Source organism: Crocodylus porosus, unplaced genomic scaffold (genome assembly GCF_001723895.1).
Source record: "Crocodylus porosus isolate Cpor-Errol unplaced genomic scaffold, CroPor_comp1, whole genome shotgun sequence".
Classification (NCBI taxonomy): Eukaryota; Metazoa; Chordata; order Crocodylia; family Crocodylidae; genus Crocodylus; species Crocodylus porosus.
In genome coordinates, this window is record NW_017728944.1 from 119,991 (window position 1) to 142,767 (window position 22,777).

At 48.8% G+C, this 22,777-nt stretch overlaps 1 protein-coding gene across 1 annotated transcript in view; it reads right to left on the reverse strand.

Moving 5' to 3' along the window:
• Positions 1-1,778: 1,778 nt before the first annotated feature.
• Positions 1,779-22,777, reverse strand: part of GPR179 (G protein-coupled receptor 179) — a 44,707-nt gene continuing 23,708 nt past the window's right edge. Inside the window, exons 6-11 of the mRNA XM_019550245.1 lie at positions 22,350-22,459; positions 21,524-21,762; positions 20,395-20,533; positions 15,094-15,199; positions 11,101-11,247; positions 1,779-9,310 (exon numbers count right to left, since the gene is read on the reverse strand). Coding sequence (XP_019405790.1) covers positions 3,644-9,310; positions 11,101-11,247; positions 15,094-15,199; positions 20,395-20,533; positions 21,524-21,762; positions 22,350-22,459 — 6,408 coding nt within the window. The 3' untranslated portion in view covers positions 1,779-3,643. The remainder of the gene's footprint in view (positions 9,311-11,100; positions 11,248-15,093; positions 15,200-20,394; positions 20,534-21,523; positions 21,763-22,349; positions 22,460-22,777) is intronic.

A 22,777-nucleotide genomic window follows, 5' to 3' on the forward strand; every position in this document is an offset into this window, starting at 1 on the left:
CAGATGCATCTCGAGCAGGTCCAAGGAGGTGATCCTCCTCCTCTATGCGGCACTGGTCAGGCCGCAGCTGGAGTACTGCATCCAGTTCTGGACGCCGCACTTCAAGAGGGATGTGGACAGCATGGAGAGGGTCCAGAGGAGGGCCACTCACATGATGAGGGGACAGCAGGGCAGGCCCTATGCGGAGAGGCTACGGGACCTGAACCTGTTCAGCTTCCAAAAGAGAAGGCTGAGGGGGATCTAGTGGCCTGTTATAAACTAGTCAGGGGGGATTAGCAGGCACTGGGGAGTCCCTGTTCCCCCGAGCACTGCCAGGAGTGACCAGGAATAACGGTCACAAGCTGGCAGAGGGTAGATTCAGATTTGACCCCAGTACTCTTTCCTGCCATGGCAGGGGGTCGGACTAGATGATCTGCTCAGGTCCCTTCTGACCCTAGAAACTATGAAACTATGGCTTTAACCACTCTCCCATAAATTACAGTCAGTTACTCTGCCCATGTCTATAGATAATATTCTTTATTCTCTGTATATACATTTTCTTACATAATTGGATGATCTCATTGTTTGACATTCAGTGCTGAGCGAAGTCACAGACTGCACACTACAGCAATGCCACTTCCTAAGGACAGAGTGGAAGTAAAGGACAAGTTTGACAAAGAGAAGTGGGAGAAAATCTCAGTGCCCAGCAACAGATCAGGGATGAGGCTGAGGTCTTCACTTCTGTTTTCTCTGGTTTTTGCTGATCCCATCTGAATGGGACCAGAGGCAGGGATAACACACAGAGGATGCCGCTGTCCTGAACAGCCCTTAAACCCAGAGGGAAGGAGAAAGGGACAAAGGACCAGGTAGCTATGTCAGTAGAACCTGCATCTCTGTCCCAACCATTCCCCTACAGGCTCCCATGTGTATATGTAGAGCTACCTGCAAATGCCACTAGAATCACTGGTGAGCAGATCATTGAACTGGGACCTGTAAAATCTAACACCAGCCCCTGCTCTTCCATATTTCTTTCCTACTGGGTAAAGCTTTGCTTTGCATTTCCCTTCCTGCCCTGTTGGCCATAATCATCTCACATTCCATTTGCCACCACAGCTGAGAAGTACCGGGTCTCTGCCTGTGGAAGATCCAAAAGGGAGGAAGATAACTGCCTTCCTCTGTGTAGTTCCCATGCAGTTTGGGGGTAGGCAGCAAACTGTGGTCCTAGTGAAAGGGAGGCTCTGTCTTGAGACAGGCACAGGGTGCACAGATAGGCACTGTGCTGACTTCCCATATGCATGTCTGCCAGGGCACCTTGGTTCCCACCCAACAGCATCTCTGATCTCCTATCCCTGGAGTTTTTCTGACTGCATATTGCAAATGCACTTGCCCTATTCACTTGTGTGAACCCACTACATGCACAGCTTGAGGAGTCCTCTCATTGCTCCTTGCATGCTTGCTCCCAGAATGCTGCTCTTCCTTCCCTCCCCTACTTCCATCTGGAGCCTTCCCTCAGGCTGTGGGATGAGGTGCTTTTGGGGCTGTGCTTCCTAATGGCAGGTCTCGCATCTCCTCCCCACAAAGATTGGTAACAGTGTGTGGATGCAAGTGTAGAACACAGGGCAGTCAAGGCATCCAGCATAAGGACATCATCTGGATGCTAGAAGTGAAGGCTTGCTATAGACAGTGAAAATACTGTTGGTAAAAGCTATTACACTTCCTGGATAGATTATAGTCTGCCAGGAAGTTGACTGGAACCCTAGGCATCTTTGCACAAACTGCGAACACACACACACACACACACACACACACACATACACCCCCCGCCCCCAAACTGGTAGTGACAAAGTGCTTTGGAAAGTTAATGGTTTGTTAGTTAAGACCAGATCCCCTTATGGTCAAATTTCTGCAATAGTAACAACAGTGCCATGTAGCTAGTCCTTAACAGAGATTTCTAAAAGCAAAGCAGTGGAATGACCCAGGGGCTAGTTTACTTCCTGGGAGGATGGGCAGAGAGTTCTGGCAACAGAAAAGAGAAGCAGCTTTGGGAATCACTGAATTGCAGCATTCAGGTTTGGGGCCACCTTCATCAGACCACAGCAAAACAAAACTGGCAGGTTTGTTTTGGATCTGTGGAAGTCCCATGTGGGCAATTTAAAAATAACCACCTTTGAATCAGGGAAACAAACTGACATGGGATGGAGTCAGAACACAAGCAGCAGCTGTTCATCCCAAGCTCTAGAGCCTGACTGGCACTAAACTGGATACCTGCAATTGCCCTTCATTAAAATTAAGATGATGGCAGCACTGGAGGAGAGGGCAGGCTGGTTGTAGGCCATGTTGTAAAGCAGCTTTCCTCCTCTCTTTAATGCCATCTTTACACTCAGTCTTTCCCTGCATATCATTGGAACTGTTGTTTCACTTGACTCTGCTCAAAGAACAATATAGAGTTTGATGTTTGGAGCCTGATCCTGCCAATGATGACCCAGGATCCTCTATTTCCATTGGCTTCAAATCATTGCCCTACCAGTGAGCTGAGGTTGCTGTTTGGTAGATGATTCCCCTATTGCCCCTATTGCCCCATTCTCCCTGACCTTGCATTTTCTCCACTTGTCATCTCAAGTCAGCTGGTAATGATAGTTCTTTACTGAAAGAACTGCCTCCTTTCATGGGTCTGTATACCACCTTGCACTGTGGAGCACTGATCTTGATTGGCGCCATACTCCCCCTCCCCCCGACCAACCATAAACAGTAGCAGTCAATAGAAAGGTGCTCAGCACCTCGTTGGAGATGAGCATTGCAGGATGGGCCTTATACGTACGAGCGGAACAGAGGGTCGGTGAATTGAGGAAACAATAGAAGCATCAATGTAAATAGCTCAAGGGATCATTATGGGTCCCCAGAAGGTGAGGATGTGGCATTTTGTGTATAAGGTGCATCTCAATCTCTGGTTTCATTTCATTCCCTTTCCTGGTTGGACCCATTCATTGAATTTCCAGTCATTCTACGTATTTCAGACCATAACTTAACGTCAATGTAGCTGTAACCTTAAACTGGTTCGAACTGTATGCATAAGGATATGCAAGTCACTCTTTGTTGTACTGCAGACACGAGTCTCTTCCTTTGACTCTCTCTCTTGGATGTAACGCTATTCAACTTCTTGTTCACCTTGTGGTCAAGACTTTTTGTTTAGTGAATTACAGATTTTGCATCACACGAGTGGTTGGTGAAAGCGGGTGAGGCTGGTTTTGAGGATGGTCTGGATACTTTGATACCATGGGTTTGACAAAGGCAACTTTACACTACCCTGCTGCTACATGTTGACAAACAGAAGATGAAATGTGCAGAGTATCACAGCTGGTTTGGGTTTTTTTCTGTGAAGGCAGAAAGTCATGACTGTCCCTTGACAGCAAGTGGTCCATAGTGTGACTTCAGTGCCAAGCATGGTTCATATCCTCTGACTGAATTGACAAAGGGTAGCCTCATATGGGACATTGTCACACGTGCAATCTACCTGTAGTTTGGAATTCAGGTGCAGCCCTAATCCACATTTAGTGGACAGGCAGCAGGCTGTTTTAAGAATTGAAGTAGTCACTGGCTGAAGGCATCTTGCTGTCTTTTATAAAAAACCACCAGCCATATCTAGCTTCCCCCTGTGTGGAGCTGGCTACTTATAGTCCCATGGACAGGTGTCTGTTTTGCTTTGGCTCAGGCCCTTGGCTTCCTCTCTCATTTTTTCTGCTGATTTGTTCTTAGTGTGCATGGCATGGATGGGACTAATGTCTTCGGCTTCCCAGGGACATGCCTTTAAGTTTTGGCTGGTTTCAGTGTGATCTGTCAGAGCCCCTTCCAGTATCCATGGACAGACGTCAGCCACCACTGTGCTGCCTTTGCTGAGATGTTTGGCCATGACTGGAGCCCCTTGCCAAGGGAGCACATCCACCATTGCATTGCTGCCTCTGCTCAGGGCCCTCAGAGACTGGGAGTCAGGCAGGATGCGATGAAGCGGCTGATGTGCAGCCTGGCCTTGTCTGCTTGTGGGTTTGGATAGTTGGACTGCTGATGTCTTAGGGCCAGTTGCGCTGGCTGCTTCTACAGCCTGCTTCTCCATCTGAACTGATGAAGCATCTGCTACATCCCATGGACATACTTCCTCTTTAATGCTTTTTTTTCCAACAGCTCCTGGCTCCACTGCTTCCCAAGGGCAAATATCTGACCTTTTGCTCTCAGCATTGTCAGATCTCTTTGATATGATTGCCCCAGGCACGGCTTTTATAGAGGAGTTGTCCATGTCCAGGCTTTCCCAAGGGCAGATGGACTCTTGCAGAGTCTTCTTCTCTAGGCTTTTATATGTGATGTCTCCAGTTTTCCGTAAACCTGGTGTGTTGTTCTTTTTGGAAACCCTATCTGTATCCTCTCTCGATTGCCCTTGATCTGAAGAAGCCCCAGTCACTTCCTGGAGGCAAATTTTGCTTTTAATGCTGGACTCAGCCTCCTCGGTTTCCCAGGGACAAACCTCTGCCCTGTTGCTATCCACACTAACTGATTTCTTTGTAGAGCCTTTGGTTGGGTCTCTGTTTTTAGGGCTGGGTTGCACAGAGGATTCTTCCATGTCCAGGCTCTCCCAGGGGCAGATGACTTCCTGCTGGCTGCTCCCCTTCTCCATGGTTTTAGAGGGACCTGTTACATTTGTAATGCTCTTGCCCCCATTGGAAGATCTCTCTTTGTCTGGTTTTGTGACTCCTTTCTCAGGAGGAACTTTGCTCTCCTCCCAGGGGCATATTTCTGTTCTAACCTTGGAGTCTGCCTCCTCCACTTCCCAGGGACAAACCTCTGCCCTTTTGCTTTCAAGACTCTCCGATTTCCTTGACCCTGCTTTACTCAGAGCAGGGCTTTGTGCCCAGGGGTACGTAGACAATGCCTCCAGATCCGTGCTTTCCCATGGGCAGATGGCCTCTTGCTGACTCATCAGCTGCAGTTTTTTAGATGTGGTTTCTCCAGTTTTCCTTGAATCTGGCCTTTTCAGTGCATCTTTGAGGTCTTCTTTGGTATCCTCACCTGTGTTCTTTCCAAGTTTCCCCTTACCTGTTAGAGGCTCCCTTCCTTCCCAGGGGCAATTAGTTTTTCCAATGCTGGTATCAACCTCTTCTGTTTCCCAGGGACAAACCTCTGCTCTTTTGCTTTCAGCACTCTCTGATGTCTTTGAAGCTGCTTTACTCAGACCAGGACTTTGTGCCTTAAGTTTTGTAGACAATTTCTCCATGTCCGGGCTCTCCCAAGGGCAGATGGCCTCTTGCTCACTGCTCCCCTTCTCTGGCTTTTTCAATATACTGCCTCCAATCTCCTTTGCCCTGGATGTCTTTGGGGAGATATCTTTGCTGGTTTTGGAAGTTCCATCTTTATCCTTTTTTAATTTTGCTTTATGTGATGGAGCTTCAGATGCTTCCCAGGGGCATATTTCTGCTTGAATGCTGGACTCCAGCTCTACACTTTCCCAAGGACAAACCTCTGCCCTTTTGCTCTCAAGGCTTTCTGATTTTTTGGAGATATCTTTGGACAAGAAGGAGTTTCTGGACCCTGGTTTCACTGAAAATTCGTTCATGTCTGTGCTCTCCCAGGGACAGATGGCCTCTCGTTGGTTGCTTAACTTCTCCAGTGCTGTAGAGGAACTTGCTAAGGCTGCTTGTGTTGTGATGCTCTTGTCTTCTTTGAAAGCTCCACCTGTGTCCTGCTTTCTCTCTCTTTCCACTGATGGACTTTCATCCATCTCCCAGGGGCATATTTCTGCTTTTATACTTGTGTTAGCTCCTTCCATTTCCCAGGGACAAATTTCTGCCTTCCTGCTCTCAGCACTTTCTGACTTCTTTGAAGGGATTTTAAACTGACGCTGTCTTTTTATGTTGGGATTGATGATGGAAACTTCCATGTCTAGGCTGCCCCAGGAGCTGGTTGAGTCTTGAGGGCTGGACCCATTCTTCTTTTTCAAAGTTGTGTCTTCACTCCCCCTAGATCCTTTCTTTTCCCCTTTTGAAGCTCTACCTATCTGCTGTTTTAACTTTTTTTTATCTGATGGGGTCTCACTCCCCTCCCAGGGGCATATTTCTGATCTAACCCTGGAGTCCATCTCCTCCATTTCCCAAGGACAAATCTCTGCCCTTTTGCTCTCAATACTCTCCGATTTCCGTGACCCCACCTTATGCAGACCAGGGCTTTGTGCATCAGGCTTTGCAGACAATGCCTCCATGTCCAGGCTCTCCCAAGGGCAGATGACCTCCCGCTGGCTGCTCCCCTTCTCCATGATTTTAGAGGGACCTCTTGCCTCTGGTGTGATGCTCTTCTTCCCTTTGAAAGGTTTCTCTTTGTCTGGTTTTGTAACGCCTTTCTCAGAAGGAGTCTCACTTTCCTCCCAAGGGCATATTTCTGCTCTAGCCTTGGAGTCTGCCTCCTCCACTTCCCAGGGACAAACCTCTGCCCTTTTGGTCTCAAGACTCTCTGATTTCCTTGACCCTGCTTTACTCAGAGCAGAGCTTTGTGTCTGGGGGGTTGCAGACAATGCCTCCATGTCTATGCTCTCCCATGGGCAGATAGCTTCTTGCTGGCTCATCAGCTGCAATTTTTTTTCTCTTGGACTCGGCCTTTTCAGTGTGTCTCTGTGGTCCCCTTTAGTGTCCTCACCTGTGTTCTTTCCGAGTTTTCCCTTACCTGTTGGAGACTCCCTCCCTTCCCAGGGGCAATTTGTTTTTCTAATGCTGATATTATCCTCCTCCATTTCCCAGGGACAAACCTCTGCTCTTTTGCTCTCAACACTCTCTGATTTCTTTGAAGCTGGTTTACTCAGACCAGGACTTTGTGCCTTAAGTTTTGTACACAATTCCTCCGTGTCCAGGCTCTCCCAAGGACAGACAACTTCTCGTTGGCTGCTCCCCGTTTCCAGTCTTGTAGAAGAACCTGTTGCTGCTGCTGGTAGGGGGGTGCTTTTGTTTTCCTTTGAAACCTCACCTTTGTCTTGTCTTGACTTCCCTGGATCTGGTGAAGCCTCAGTCATTTCCCAGGAGCCTATTTCTGCCTGAATGCAGGTTTCAATTTCCTTGGTTTCCCAGGGACAAACCTCTATCTTCTTGCTCTCCAGCCTATCTGTTTTTTTTGAAGAGGCTTCAGATAGATCTTGGCTTCTAGTACCAGGTTTTAGTGAAGGTTTATCCAAGTCCAGGGTCTCCTGGGGGTAGATAGATTCTTGGCTGCTCCCCTTCTCCATTGTTTTGCCTAGACCTGTTGTTGCTTTTTGCATCACGCTTCTGTCCTCTTTGGAAAGCTCTTCTTCTTGTTTTTTTGATGGCATTCCAGCCCCCTGCCAGGGGCATATTTCTGATTTAACACTGGGTTTAGCCTCTGCAGCTGCCCGAGGCTGGGCTTCTGCCTTCTCGCTGCCCACATTTGGATCGATGTTGGACTGATCAGAGATTTTGTTCTTGGACTTGCTTAGTTTTTCTGGGACTCCATAAGAGGCTGTGGACTCCTGGGGACATGTGTTTTCCCACTGGCTTCTCATCTTTTCCAGATTGCTGTCTGTGGTATCTCTTGTGTCTTTCAGACTCCTCCTTTCTGTTCTGGCACTCCCTTTACTAGATGCTGATTCATCCTGGGGACCCTCTGGTTTCCCTTTGCTTACCTGTAATGGGCATGTTTCAAACCCTTTACTGGAATTATTGTTTTGCTGGTTTGGGATTGTCTCCTGTTCTTCCCAGGGGCAGATGGTTGCTTGCCTAATGACCATTTTCTGCTGGCTTTCATCGGGCCCTTTGGCTCTGTCATTTTGCTTGGCTGTTTCTCTGATAGCTACTGCTGATGTTTCTACCACTTTGGAATTATCTCTCCTACTGCTTCGGTCTCTGTCTTTCTTTTTCTGACTCCCCTCTCCCTCCTTCTTTCCCTTAATACTGCTGTTTGCCTTTGGTCGGTTAAGTGCTTTAATGGCAAGCCCTAAGCTCTTGAAGGAGTTTTTCCGGCACAGAAGTTTCAGATTTGGGGGGGCTGCTGAAGAGGTGCTTGGTTTCTTGGAGTCTCCTGGTTCAGTGGGCTTATCATGTTGATCCTGATTGCAAGCCTCTGCTTCCCAGGGAGATATTTCTGCAGCCACAGAGGATAGAGTTGTCAGTTTGTTCTTCCCTGTAGTGGATGACATTTGTGCACTGCCTTCTCTCTGCTCACTTCTTCCCTTGTCTGCTATTTCAGCTTTCCTTGGCAGCTTCTCCACCTCCCAGGTGTTTAGGAACTCCGGGGCCTCTTTTGCATCCTTACCACCAGCATCTGTAGGAGACTGCTTTTGCTCCTGGATGTTCCAGGGAGCCACCGCGCTCTTTTCAAGGCTGTGAGACAAGCTTTGGTACCTGATGGGCGGCTCTGGCGGTGTCCTCTTGCTGGGAGGGTGAATCCTCCCAGACAAGTGAGAGCTGTCGACACTGATGCTCTTTATAGGAGCATATGTGACATGTTTCTGTGACTTGCTCTCTGACACGGGCTCTTCTACCTCCCAGGGGCAAACTTCAGCTTTATCGAAACTGTCTTGTAGGAGAGTGCTCAGAGTCCCTTCTGATACATTCTTGCTCTCTGGCTGCTTTGTGGTCTGGTTGGCAGCCTCCCCACCATCTGTATACCTCAAGCACTGCATTTCAGGAGTGGAGGCTCCCTCTTCTATCTTCTTCTCTTCTCTAGTTTGTTGGTAGCTGTCTTCCAAATATGCCCGGCTAGGCAGCAGCAGGGCCTTTTCTTTTGCACTGGTGATGACACTGAGAGATTTCTGCAGTGGGGATGGCTTTGGGTGAAGGGGTCTTTTGTCTGCTGAAAGGTTGTGAGCACTGGCAGACTTGTAGACCAGGGGGGCTGAGTCAGGGGAGTCACTGTTGGATCTCTCTGAGGCTTTTTTGGCTAGATTTTTCCTCATTAAGGAGTCCAGCAATGAGGGATCTTTGCAGGTGCTCTCTCTTCTGGGTGGGGAGCTGTCCTTGGGGTCCTGTACATGGTCATAAGTGCTGTGAGACTTCCTCAGAGAGACGGGTTTGCGCTTTGAAGGATCATCTTTCATCTTCATGCTCGAGCTGCCAGAGTCTAGAAGTCTCCTTTTGTAGGAACCTGAACGACTCCTGCTGCCTCCCGTGAGGGAGCCGTCCTTCTCTTCTTTGCGAGACATGGACTCGGGTAACTCGGTGATGCGCCTCATGAAGGAACGACCCAAGCCCTTCTTGGAGCTCCTCTTTTTCTGAAGGTGAGGGTTGTTGGCAGTCATCTTCTTTGTCTTGTGGACCTCCAGTTGCGTGTAAAGCTTCTTCAGTTCCTCCTACAGGTTATGTGGATTTAGAGAAGCCAGAGCAGAAAGGAGAAAAAAGGCAACACACACACACATACACAAATATATATATATATATATATATGTTAGCTCCTCTTCAATCAAAGGGTAATAATACTGTGGGGTAGGGGTGTCTGTGAAAACTGGGCCAAGCACACCATCCCAAAGTGCAGGCCTCAACCTTTTTGAGGTGAGGAACCACCTCTGAAGGCGGTAGACGACCCAGGCCTCTAAATGGGATCTGGGCAGGGGAGGGCAACAAAGTGTTACATTTTTTACGCAAATTCCATCAAATGTTGGTCAAAAATTTTATCAAGAGAAAATATGCATTTTTCAATGGATGGATTTGCATGTTGTTGTTGTTGCCAACAATGCATGTTTTCATTTTTAAAAAATGCTTGGAAATGAAAGCATTCCAATTTTTCGGCACAAAACGGGGATGGCTGCCACACAGTTTCTTGGGAGTTGTTGGGTTGCCTTATGTCTGTTCTCCCAAGATCCCCTGCAGCCACGCTACAGCCAGGATCCATCCTACCAAGACTATGGTAAGAGGTGGTCTGGGAGATCCGGTCTGACTAGGGAGCTGGGCCTATGGAGGAGACTGGGAATCTGCAGCAGCGTGGTGTCAGGGACTAATTTTGCTACTGCTGTTTTTGACCAGAACGTTAGAATTTTGTTTTTCAACATGTCAATATTTTCCACCGATAATTGATTCATCTTCTGATTGTCTATGGTTATAACAGCAGGGATTGCATTTTTGGAACCGTCTTTACCAGCCCATGACTTGTCCAGCTGCTGACAGGGTGGGCTGACCCAAGGGAGGGCTTGGTATCTTACTTCAGAGAGTAATGCAACTTCCCAAAGTGAGATAATACATTTGATCCAACTCAGGACTGTGCCATGTTTGCTTCTCTCTTCTCTCCAGTGGGCATTGCTAAGCCCTGATTTCCAATTGCTTGGCTGAGCTTAACATCACTTTAAGTGATCACATTAGATACCCAAATCCTATTGGAATTAAAGAGGATATTTGAAGTGCCTATGAATATCTCCCTGTCCTCCAGAAGGCACGTCATCCGCAAGACTATTTTTCCCTGTGATTGGGATTTATATAGAGGGCATCTGATGTAGCTCTGGATTTCCCATAGGGAAGGAGAAGCTCAGCTGAGGTAGCATATGGCTACCCATTGTAAAAGGCCCATTTATTTATCCAGGATTTGAACCTATTGTTAAAACAAATAATTAAGGAATGAAGGTGCTGAGTCCACATGGCTCCTGATAAAGCCAACCAGACTTAGACCCTGTAGATGCTTTCTGTGTCTGAGAAGAGATTCCTTGTCACGAACCCCATCAGCTGTACAGAAAACCCTTCGCTTTTGAACAGATGCAGTGCTGTCTCCTTGAGCAAGGCAGACATTCCCAAAAGGTCTCCAGACCTGTCCTGCAGCTGTTAGGCATGGAAACAGGCCAATGGGATGCCAAGATTAAACCTTGAGGGAAGTTTGAACTGACCTGGTCCTTGTCCCTGGCTGTTAACTCTGGAGAATAATTAGCCTTACTAATTGCTTCATGACCAACCATTCTGGGACTGCTGATAGAGACAGACTGAGCAAGGTCCCCTCCCCTACTCCTCCTCCACCCTACCACCACCTCACCCGAAGGGCCTGTATAACCCTCTCCACCCCTTTGGTTTTGCTTCATGAGAAAGACTGCAAAAGGCAACTCTTACTCTGCACAGTTCTGTATAGCTATCGTCAAAAGAAGGTCCTGAGTGTGCCACCCACCCGAATGTCATCGGGGTCGAGGCTGTGCTCGCTCCACGCCGATGTGATGCTGCTGTTCAGGTAGGAGCCCGAGCGCCTCATGTCCAGCTCGTCCTCGTAGACTTCCGCTGCGATCTCCTCCCTCAGGGGTGATCCTGCATGCAAGAACTGAGGGCAGAGGTTGGTTATGGGAGCTTGGAGCCCTTGGTAAGCTGGTAGATGGTAGTTTCAGAGGGGTCTGAAGGATGGAGGCACACATGCCATTATGAGGGGCTGGCATCCTTTGGAAGCTCCCATGTCACCTCATAGACTTGCCTCTAACTGCACAGAGCAGGTGTCCACAAATCAACCCACCACTGCCGACCCTCAAGACTTTTCATGGACTCCCACTCCTTACATCCTCAGCCTCAACCTTTTAATTGAAAACACTTTAACAGTGTGCAGGGCTAGTGTGAACTACAGATCACTTAGCAGGGCCACTGGTGGCCTATTGACCACCCTTTGGGAACCAGTGATGCCTTTGTTGCAATGATATTGGTAAGGCCAGATCCTGTTCCATTTATGAGGTACTTAAATGTAATCCTAGCCTGCCCTCCTTAAGTCTCGTAGAAAACCATGAATGCACCATGCTGCCATTTTAGTTTGAAGACTAAGTCTTCAGAACCTAGCCATGTTTTGTCATAACTTTTCAGGGACTACTGCACCTGGCAGCACAGTTTGGGCAGGAGGTGAGCAGCCAGCAGTGGCAAAAGAGCAGGTTAGGGACTATTTAGAAAAGCTGGATATGTACAAGTCCATGGGGCCAGATGGGATACACCCGAGGGTGCTGAGAGTGTTGGCTGAGGTGATTGCAGAGCCACAGGCCATTGTCTTTTAAAACTCATGGTGATCAGGAGAGGTCCTGGACAATTGAAAATGGGCAAATACAGTGCCCATGTTTAAGAAAGGGAAGGAGGATCCAGGGAACTACAGATCAATCAGCCTCACCTCAGTCCCTGGAAAAATCATGGAGCAGATCCTCAAGGAATCAATTTCTAAGCACTTGGAGGAGAAGAAGGCGATTAGGAACAGTCAGGATGGATTCACCAAGTCATGCCTGAACAATCTGGTTGCCTTCTGTGATGAGATGACTGGCTCTTTGGATGTGGGGAGACCAATGGATGTGATATACCTTGAATTTAGCAAGGCTTTTGATACTGTCTCCCACAGGTTCTTGCAAGCAATCTAAGGAAGTAAAATCTGGATGAATGGATTGTAAGGTGGATAGAATACTGGCTGGATCATCAGTCAGAGGGTAGTAGTCAATGTTTCGATGTCTAGTTGGCAGCTGGTATCAAGTGGAGTGCCCCAGGGATTGGTCCTAGGGCTGGTTTTGTTCAATATCTTCATCAATGACCTGGAAGATGGGATAGAGTGCATCCTCAGCAAGTTTGCAGATTACACCAAGCCTGGGGGAGTAGTAGATACACTGGAGGGTAGGGCTAGGATTAAGAGAGACTTAGAGAAATTGAAGGATTGGACCAAAAGAAATCTCATGAGGCTCAATATGGAAAAGTGCACAAAGTCCTACACTTAGGATGGAAAAGTCCCATACAACGGTACAGGCTGGGGACTGACTCACTAAGCAGCACCTCTGCAGAAAAGGACCTGGGGGTTACAGTGGATAATAAGCTGAATATGAGCCAACAGTGCACCCTTGTTGCTAAGAAGGCTAATGGCATACTGGACTGCATTGGTAGGAGGGTTGCCAGCAGATCAAGGGAAGTGATAATTTCCCTCTATTCAGCACTGGTAAGGCCACATCTGGAGTACTGTGTCCAATTTTGGGCACCCCACTACAGAAAAGATTTGGACAAATTGGAGTGAGTCCAGTGGATGGCAACAAAAATGGTGAGGGGGCTGGGGCACATGGCTTCTGAGGAGAGGCTGAGGGGACTGGGCTTATTTAGTCTAGAGAAGAAAAGACTGAGAAGGGATTTAACAACAGCCTTCAACTACCTGAAGGGTGGTTCCAAAAAGGATGGATTGAGACTGTTTTTAGTGGTGGCAGATGCCAGAAACAAAGAGCAATGGTTTCAAGTTGCAGCAAGGGAAGTTTAGGTTAGACATTAGGAAAAAACTTTCTCACTAGGAGGATAGTAAAGCACTAGACCAGGTTATCCAGAGGGGTTGTGGAATCTCCATCCTTGGAGGTTCTTAAGACCTGGTTTTTAAGACCTGGCTCATCCTTGGCTGGGATGATCTAGTTGGTGATGGCCCTGCTTTGAGCAGGGGGTTGGACTAGATGACCTCCTGAGGTCTCTTCCAGCCCTCATTTTCTATGATTCTATGACTAGGATCACACGCATGTGCCAAATCCACTTTGGCATCTAAGAAGTGCAGTAGGATCTGGCCTTGAGTTTTTCCTCCTCACTTAAGTCCCATCCACACACCACTTTGCTTGTGTGCAGAAGTGCTGGCAACTCAAGTTTGTGTGGCTAAACTCTGGGTAATGGGCTAGCACTCGTTTGAAGCCTAGCTTGTAAATGGTCATGAATTTCAGTTCAGGAATTCTCTGATGAAGACAGTGTCCTTGACCAATGCTGGTGTGTTGAAACTACAGTATTTCACATAACTGTGTCCCTTTCAACAAACTCCTGATGAGGCACAAGCAGGGAGATTGCTCCAATTTCCTGTCCGCTTACTGGGCAGATAGCTGCATAGCCTGAGCTCTCAAGGTTCATGCATCTGGCAATTTAGTTTGTCTTGCAGTTGTGAAATGTAGGGCTTCCAAACTGCTTGCCACACAGGGCGTGCCTGGGAGACCCAGCTCCAACCAGCCCTGCTTCCCCGACTGGAAGCCTGGGGAACTCGGAGTCAAGCACTGTAGCTCCATGCTGTGAAGCTCTCGGGGCTTCCTCCTCCCTATGAGGCTCATAGTGAGTCTGCTGCTTAAGCTCCAACTCATTGGGAAATGAACTACACAAAATGTTTCAATCTGGAGTAGCTTCAGCTTTTCCTTTTATGTGAGATATTTCAAAATGTATGAAGTTTTGCTCCAAAATAGAGCATATTTCTCTCCCCTTTGGAATTTCCTCTGTAACAGTAATTCTAACTCTCAACTACCTCTTAACACAGCTGCCCTGTCCTCTGAGTAGCACCACTCCTGTGCTGCCAGTCCTCCAGGATCTTCCCACAGTTCCCCTGTGCACCCAGAAAAGACGGGTTCTCTTACAGTTGACTAGGGAAGAGTTCCTAGAGTGGCTCAGCTTCCTGCAATGCTAAGAAACTGCAGAGCGGTCTTTGCTGCTGTAACCTGCTTCATTCCCTCCAGTCTCAGATTAGGGAGGCAGCACAAGGATATATCTGCCCTGCTGTTTCCAGCTTCAGCTTCTGCAAAACATTTACCCCTTATGGCAGGGCTGTTCCCTCATACGGACTTCCGGGCGCCCGCCGCCTCAGTGGGCCAGGACTTCTAAAGCAGGTCTTGTTGGTGGGGGAGTGAGGGGGCTGTACCAGAATCTAGGGCTACGAGGCCCCACTGAGTATGGCCATTGGCCGCAGGGGGCCAAGTGATGGCTGTGCCAGCACATCCCCACTTGCTCTGCTGCTGCCTGCCCTGCTGTCATAGTCACAACCTCCTCTACCACTGGCCCCACTGCCATCAGGTCCAGACCTGGCCCATGGGGAACCCTGCAGTCCAGGTCCAGCCCAGGGGACAGGGTGAGTTTGACACCTGGCTGGGGTCATCTGACCTCAGTCCTCTTTCCTGCCGGGGGCAGGGGGTCGGACATGAGATCCGTTGTGGTCCCTTCCGACTACAATCTATGAATCTATGAAATCCTGCCTTACAGGAAAGTATGTTCACAAGGAGCAGGCAGCTGTAAAGGGTGAGCTTATAAAGGATGAGGATTAGAGGGAACCCACCCCAGAGGGAAAAAGGCCAAAAAGCAGTGTTGCTTTTTTCAGCCTCTACAGGGGAAATGCTGCAGGAAGGAGGCCAGCATAGGGGTTGGGGAGCACACAGGAGGTTACCTTCGGGATGAAGAGCAGTGCCAACGTCATGGTGATCGTGACATGAGTGTGGATGAAGAACAGTAGCAGCGTCCAGTCGGGGTGCAGGGAAGGGACCATGACAAACCTAGAGAGGGACCAGGGAGAGGCCATCACTTCCTGTTTCCTCCCTAACGCTTCAGACAGTAGACTTCTACCTGCAGTAGGTGTTATGCAGCAAAAGGCCCAAATCCCAAACCAGCTGCAGTCAAGGGAAAGAGATTGGGACTCTTTTTATTTGATCAGGACTTCAATGAGGCACAAAAAAAACTTTGGTTCTGATTCCCTGTCAATCTCCACCTTGTGCGGTCATAGACATTGGGGCCCGACATTGTGATGCCAATCTGCTAGTGTATAAATGCAAGCTATACAGCAGTGGTGAATTGGACCCCTGACATTGAAATCTGGATATTCAGTCCCTGGAATAACTTGTCACTGTGGTCGTATTAGTAGGTACCCTGAATCCCCACCAAAGTCCCATAGATTTGTATACAAATCACTTGGGCGAATTCATTGTCTGATAAGGCGTAATGAGTCATTTACAAACGTGCATGCCTACTAGATCTCAAGGAAACTTAAGCCTAATAATTAGTTGGCTTAAAGGGTCCTGACCAGCTGATGCTTGCAAAGCACTGCATACTCTGTGGCTCTTCTTGGCTCAACAAGACATAGATGATCAACTGTTCAGTGTTGCACAATTGTCTTTTTTGTTGGGATTAAGTGCAGATCAGAATGCAAAGCAGAAGTCTTTGATTATTTTTCCTCCTCATAGTCATGTCATACTTATACAGTGAACACTTTGCATTTTTTAACCCAAAAATTGCACACTAAGTATTATCTACAGAGTCAAACCATTCTTATATATAGGGAGCCAGAATGGGTACAGTTTGCATTTGGAATTTTTGTAATATATTCTTTTCTTTATTACAAATACTTTATTGTAATTTTTTTCTGTCCTGATCCGGTGTGCAAAAGACATTGCATGAACAGCTGGAAGTGACTGAGTGCTGATAATTAACCACATGTAGATAATCAGTCACCATTCCAATCCCCTTTAAAGTGATGAGTTAACAAGATTTTACTGTATGGGTATTTCTGTCTCATGAACTGCAAACTGATTAATGAATATGGGAACAAGTCCTAAAGCTCCTCATCAACTGTAATTCAGCCCAGCTGCCATTGCAAATGTTCCCACATCTGCTTCTGTGGAACTCTGACCTCTGCCCCTGGAATGGCAGCCCGTGGGTGCAGGCACATCTACTCCAGGACACTGGAGTAGATGGATCTCAGGTTCTGATCTAGCCTGACTTCCTATGTTCAGTAAGCCTGATTCTTTCTTATGTGAATCAGAACTAACTCCAGTAAACCAGCGGTATACACTGAGGAAGTGCAACAGTGGAGGCGAGAATGAATCCCAGTAAGAGTTCTATCCAATTCAAAAGCAAAACAAGTGAAGTCAGCAGAATTGGGTGTGTTTCATTAATGTATTGTCAGGCTCCTTCACTGGGCAAAACTGGGACAGCCAATCCAGTCTGGGAAATGCCCCCAAAATGAGGACAACCCCCTCCCCAGCCTGTGCTTACTCTCCTGCTGATCTGCATGTATGTATACTCAGCAGAGATTAATATCAAGGGCTTTTCATCAGTAGGTTTCAGAGTGCTTTAGAGGTGAAACTGAATCACTGACTCTGTTTTGCAGATGGGGAAACTGAAGCACAGGGGTGGGAAGTGGGTGTTTGAACTTGCTCACGTGGCCAGTAGCATAATTGGAAATAGATAACCTGCCTCCTGAGCCCCAACCCACTGCTGTACCAGAAAGCCATGGTGCCTGTCTTCTTTAGATAAGAATCATCTCAGAACCTCTCCCTGTGTAGTGCACAAGGAAGCAAAGTGACTTGCCCATGCTCAGTTGGTGATGCCTGGGGACCTCCATTCCCTTTTTCTACCCATGGGAGAGCCCTCCCTCTTTTTGCTGAGGATAGAACCAAGATAGGCTGTACAGGAGGGATAGGACAGGGAGGAAAGGCGGGGGTGTGGTGCTCTACGTCAAAGAACAATTCACATCCTCAGCGAGCAGTACCAGGTCAGAGGAGGGGAAGACTGAAATGCTCTGGGTCTGAATACAAGGGGGTTGTGGGGAAAGGGACTTAACGGTGGGGGTCTACTACAGACTACCCAACCAAGGGGAAGAGCTGGACTGGGAAGCAGTTAAGTCAAATTGCGGAGGCAGTTAAGTCAAGGGGATGTGGTCATCATGGATGACCTAAACTATCTGGACATCTGCTGGGAAGAGCAGTCAGCCAGATCTGACTGCTCACGTAGGTTCCTAACCGTGTTACAGGACCTCCATCTAACCCAGGAGGTGCACAGTCCCACCAGGGGAAATGCCTTGTTAGACCTGGTCCTGGCCACAAGCGATGACCTGGTGAGGGCACTGTGGGTGCTCGATTACCTGGGTGACAGTGGTCATCTCCTGCTGGTATTCACCATCCAGCACAGGGTGGCAAAGGCCTGCAGCAAGGCAGCAGCCCTGGATTACAGGAGGGCGGATTTCATTGAGCTAAAGGGAGTAATTGGGGAGGCACTGAGGTCCCGGGGGGGAAGGGGAGTTGGGAGTCCAAGAAGAGTGGTCGTTTCTGAAGGAGATGGTCCTCCAAGCCCAAAGGGTGGCAATCCCCACAGGGATCAAAGGGGGCAAGAGTGCTCAGAAGCCCCCATGGCTCACCAAAAGCATCCAGGAATGTCTCAAAGCTAAAAAGGAGGTGTACACCCAATGGAGGGTGGGGGCGGCCATCACCAAGAAGGGCTATTCCTCTGTTGCTTGGGGCTGCAGGGGGGCAGTCAGGAAGGCTAAGGCGGAGATGGAACTGGGACTAGCGACCTTGATCAAAGATAACAAGAAATCCTTTTTTAAATACATAGGGGGTAAAAAGAAGGTTCCAGGTAATGTTGGGCCTCTGCAGGACACACTGGGAAATTTGGTGGTCCCACCAGATGACAAAGCTAACCTATTTAAGAATTTCTTTGCCTCCATTTTTCTGAGCAGGGACCAGGTCATTCCCCACACCGGGATCCCCAGTGGTCCCAGGGGAGGTGCTGCCAGGCACAGGGTCAGAGAGGACCTAGTCAGGGAACTTCTGGTGGGTCTAAACGTGTTCCAGTCAGCAGGTCCTGACAATCTCCACCCCAGAGCGCTGAGGGAATTAGCAGAGGTCATTGCAGGACTCCTGGCACAGCTTTACGAGCACTTGTGGTTCTCTTGTGAGGTGCCAGAGGACTGGAAAAGGGCCAAGATGGTCCCCATTTTCAAAAAAGGGAGGAAGGAGGACCCAGGAAATTATAGGCCTGTTAGTCTGACCTCAGTCCTGGGGAAGCTCTTTGAGAAAATTATCCAGGTGCACCTCTTGGAGGAGAAATCAGGGGAGTGTATGCTTAGGGGCAACCAACATGGGTTCATTAGAGACAGGTCCTGTCAGACCAACCTGGTGGCCTTCTACGAGCAGGTCACAAAATCCTTGGACGCAGGTGTCGCAGTGGACATAGTCTTTCTGGACTTTAGGAAGGCCTTCAACATTGTCTCTCACCCCATTCTTGTTAAAAATTAAGAGATTGCAGTGTCAATGCCTACACAGTCAGATGGGTCGCCAATTGGCTGGAGGGCCAGAGCGTGGTGGTCGATGGGTCTTATTTGACCTGGAGGGATGTGGGCAGTGGGGTCCGCCAAGGCTCGGTCCTCAGACCCACACTGTTCAACATCTTCATCAGCAACTTGGATGAGGGGGTGGAAAAAACCTTGTTCAAATTTGTGGATGACACTAAGATGTGGGGAGAAGTGGGCACACTAGAAGGGAGGGACAGGCTGCAATTGGATCTGGACAGGTTGCAGGGATGGGAGGATGAGAATAAGATGGGATTCAATACTGACAAGTGCAAGGTGCTGCACCTAGGTAGAAACAACCGGCAGCATACCTACAGGCTGGGGAACTCCCTTCTCAACAACACAGCAGCTAAAAGGGATCTTGGAGTTATTACAGACTCCAAGATGAACATGGGCCGCCAATGTGGGGACACAGTCAGGAAGGCCCACTGCACCTTGTCATGCATCCACAGATGCATCATGAGCAGGTCCAAGGAGGTGATCCTCCCCCTCTATGCGACACTGGTCAGGCCGCAGTTGGAGTACTATGTCCAGTTCTGGGTGCTGCACTTCAGGAGGGATGTGGACAACATTGAGAGGGTCCAGAGGAGGGCCATTCGCATATCAGGGGGCAGCAGGGCAGGCCCTACGAGGAGAGGCTACGAGACCTGAACCTGTTCAGCCTCCACAAGAGAAGGCTGAGAGGGGATCTGGTGGCCATCTATAAACTGGCCAAGGGAGACCAGCAGGCAATGGGAGAGTCCCTGTTCCCCCGAGCACTACTGGGAGTAACAAGGAATAACGGCCATAAGTTGATGGAAAGTAGATTCAGGCTAGACATCAGGAGGTGCTACTTCACAGTCAGGGCAGCTAGGATATGGAACCAACTTCCAAGGGAAGTGGTGCTCACTTCTACCCTGGGGGTCTTTAAAAGGAGGCTAGATAGACACCTTGCCAGGGTCGTTTGACCCCAATACTCTTTCCTGCCCGTGGCAGGGGGTCGGACTTGACGATTTGCTCAGGTCCCTTCTGACCCTACAAACTATGAAACTATATTCTGACTCTGACCCCTCTGCTCTAACCACTAGACTCCCTTCCAAGCACCCATGGTATGTGAGAAGAGTGAGGAACATGGATTCTGCTATATACTGCTGCTGGAATGATTCCTCAGGGCTGGGTTTTTTTTTCACTTGGAGTTAAAGCAGATGGGATTATTTTTTATGCCTCTCAATTGGTCAGAGTCTTATGAGGTGAACTGGGAGATCAGAAGAGAAGGAAGAAAGAGCAGCTTGAGGAGGTGACCTGGTTTTGAAGGTGTTCAAACTGCCCCTCGCTCTTGATCTGCCTACAGATATTGAAACCACTAGGGGGTCCTCATGACTGGCCTCTATCACACAAGGCACAGCAGGTGTGTGAAACAAAGCAGCGGGTGTGCAAAATCAAGGTCCAGCCCAAGGTGGGGAGAGACAAATATGTAAATCACACATCTCCAGGAACCAGAATGATAAAGTCCTTTAGAATTGTACTCCTTCCCTCTGAACCAAATGTGTGGTTGTGGATGGGGAGTGGAGCAGGGGGGAGGGTCCTAGATAGACAGAGCAATGGATCAGTATAGCCAAGAGGCCCTTTCTCCCTCCCTTTCCTCACCTGATGACATGGAAGGCAGTGGATATGATCAATTCATTGTGGAGGGCAATGCCCATGTAGCGGGGCTCATGGAAAGCAGAGGGCACCGTCCGGGTGGCATAGCACAGGAAACTCCCCCAGAGTAAGAAGAGCATTTCAGCTGGCAGAAAGAGAGAAAGAGACAAATCAGCAATATTAAGTGCAGCACCTTTCTCTCTAGCAAGTTTACATTTTATAGCAGGATGCTGTGGAGTCCAGGTGGCACCTGGTTGATGAGAAATGGTTTAAGATTAGCTAATCCCATTTCTTTGGCTACCAAGGTGCCACGAGCCTTCTGTTCACAGGTTGGCTTCCTTTCTTGCCCGCCCTCCAAACACTGTCTCCCTCAGCTTTGGATGGACAATAAAACACAAGTGGGAATGTGCACTTGTGTTTGGGGCTACAGCCCAAATGGCCTCTGTGCTGCAATCCCAGGATGGCTGCCAACTAGAAGAGATCTTTTTTGGGACCAAGGAGGAGGGGGCTACCACTGTTCTGGAGTCAGCATTACAAGCCAGGCTCTGCTCCAGAGCCATCCCATGTTGATGGATTCAGGGCCAAGAAGGTGGAAAAGAGGCAGTGCCAAGGGCTTGCACATGGGTCTCTTGTCTGCCATTCTGCTTGTTTGTCTGTCCATCTGCATCTCTCTAGAGCAGGGGTGTCAGCCAGCATGCAAAGGGAATCAGAGGGCCATTCCAGTGCTAAGGTGCAGCCTTCATTGTGGTTCCCGGATGGCTCTGACCCTACCACAGGCCAGATTCTGACACTTACCAGTACTATGTGGCACCTCAGAGCTGGAATGGTCTCACTGGTATCAGTGGGAGCCATTCAGGGACTATAATCAGCTCTGGTGTGAGTAAGGGGGTGGCAATCTGGCCCTGTGTGGTCTAGGCTGTGGTTATCCTCTCCTGGCTGAATACCCCTCTGCTCCAGAGCTGGTTCTAGCCAAGCTGAGAGGAAGGAGCACATTGAGTCTCCTAAGCTCTCTGCTCGGTGTGTGCTTGGGGCTCTTTGACCTCGTGGAATCCAGGACAGCTATCCATGGGCAAACTAAAAATGTCCCCACACCTCCTTTTCTGTGACATCTGGAGCCCTGAGAGCAGAGTCTCACCCACAACCATCATGTAGTCCCACCGGTCATGGTCGCAGATATAGAACTGAAGGCCCCGGGGAGTCTGGGAGCGGATCACCAGTGGGATGTTCTTATCAATGTTCTCCAGCATCCCCACTGTCCAGGCTGCCAGGAACCAGAGCACCAAGAGCAGGATCAGCCCCAGCATCTTCAGCACCCGCCCGCTGGTCATATAGGGGACTCGCTGGGCCGTACGGGAGAGGAACACCTTCAGGACCCTGCACAGCAGAGGGAGGAAGCAACACTAGCATCCAGTGGCTCTATGACCAGCTGATGACTTAACAAAGGCTTAATGTGGTTCCCAGGCTTTGTGCTGGTGCTTGTATAGGAGTGGATTTCACCCTGAGCTTTGGTATATTGTGCTTGTGCAGTTACTCCACTAAAGAAAAATCCATCTAAAGGAAGGTTATTAGAATATGAAATGCATCAGGACTAAGGCCATGCAGGTGATGTTAATTTAACTTCAAACTCCCTACCGGTAGTGAGTTCAGTAGCTAAAAAAAAAAAAGGCCCTCTACTGCTTGGAGCAAGATCAGTCACAGTATGTTTCCCTTGGACTTGACCATAAGGAATCTACAGCCTCATGAGCTTCTGTTGAGAGGAGATCAATTGAGGAGGACTGTACCATTCATAGCTTGAAGCTGGATCTGTGGGAAGTCACTATGAGGCTGACTCAGAGCGGGACAGCTGCTGCCTCAGGAGTGTGAAGGTTTTGCCTCCTGCGTTTGTACATTCAGGGCAAAATCCATCCTGGGGGTAACTCCACTGGCAGAGGCAGGGGCCAACGAGCCCCTCGTGCCATTACCTGTATAGCTTGAGGGTGATGGTCCCATAGACAATTGCAAATCCAAGCATGCGCACCCAGCGCAGGACGATACAGCGAAAAATACTTGGCTTGAAGTACAGGATAAACACCTGAGCATAGAGAGGGGAGAGAGAATGAGAGAAGTAGCTCCACACAGCTCAGATCTCTGTCCTGGGAAGCTGTTGTGTCACTTGAAGTTTCCACTTTTTACACCTGCCCCTGGGTCTTGTTTACAATTAAGCCACCCCTAGGCCATGTGGGCAGGATGCTGGAACTTTCAAGGGGGTATGGATGACTTTGTAGGCCATGATAAAGTCCCAGAGCACCAGAACTGGATAAAAAAAAACACGTGGCTAGTCTGCACTGGCACAAAATTGCACTGTTAGGTCCTCACCTTTTTTCTTGGTGTCAATAAAGCTTGAGTGAAA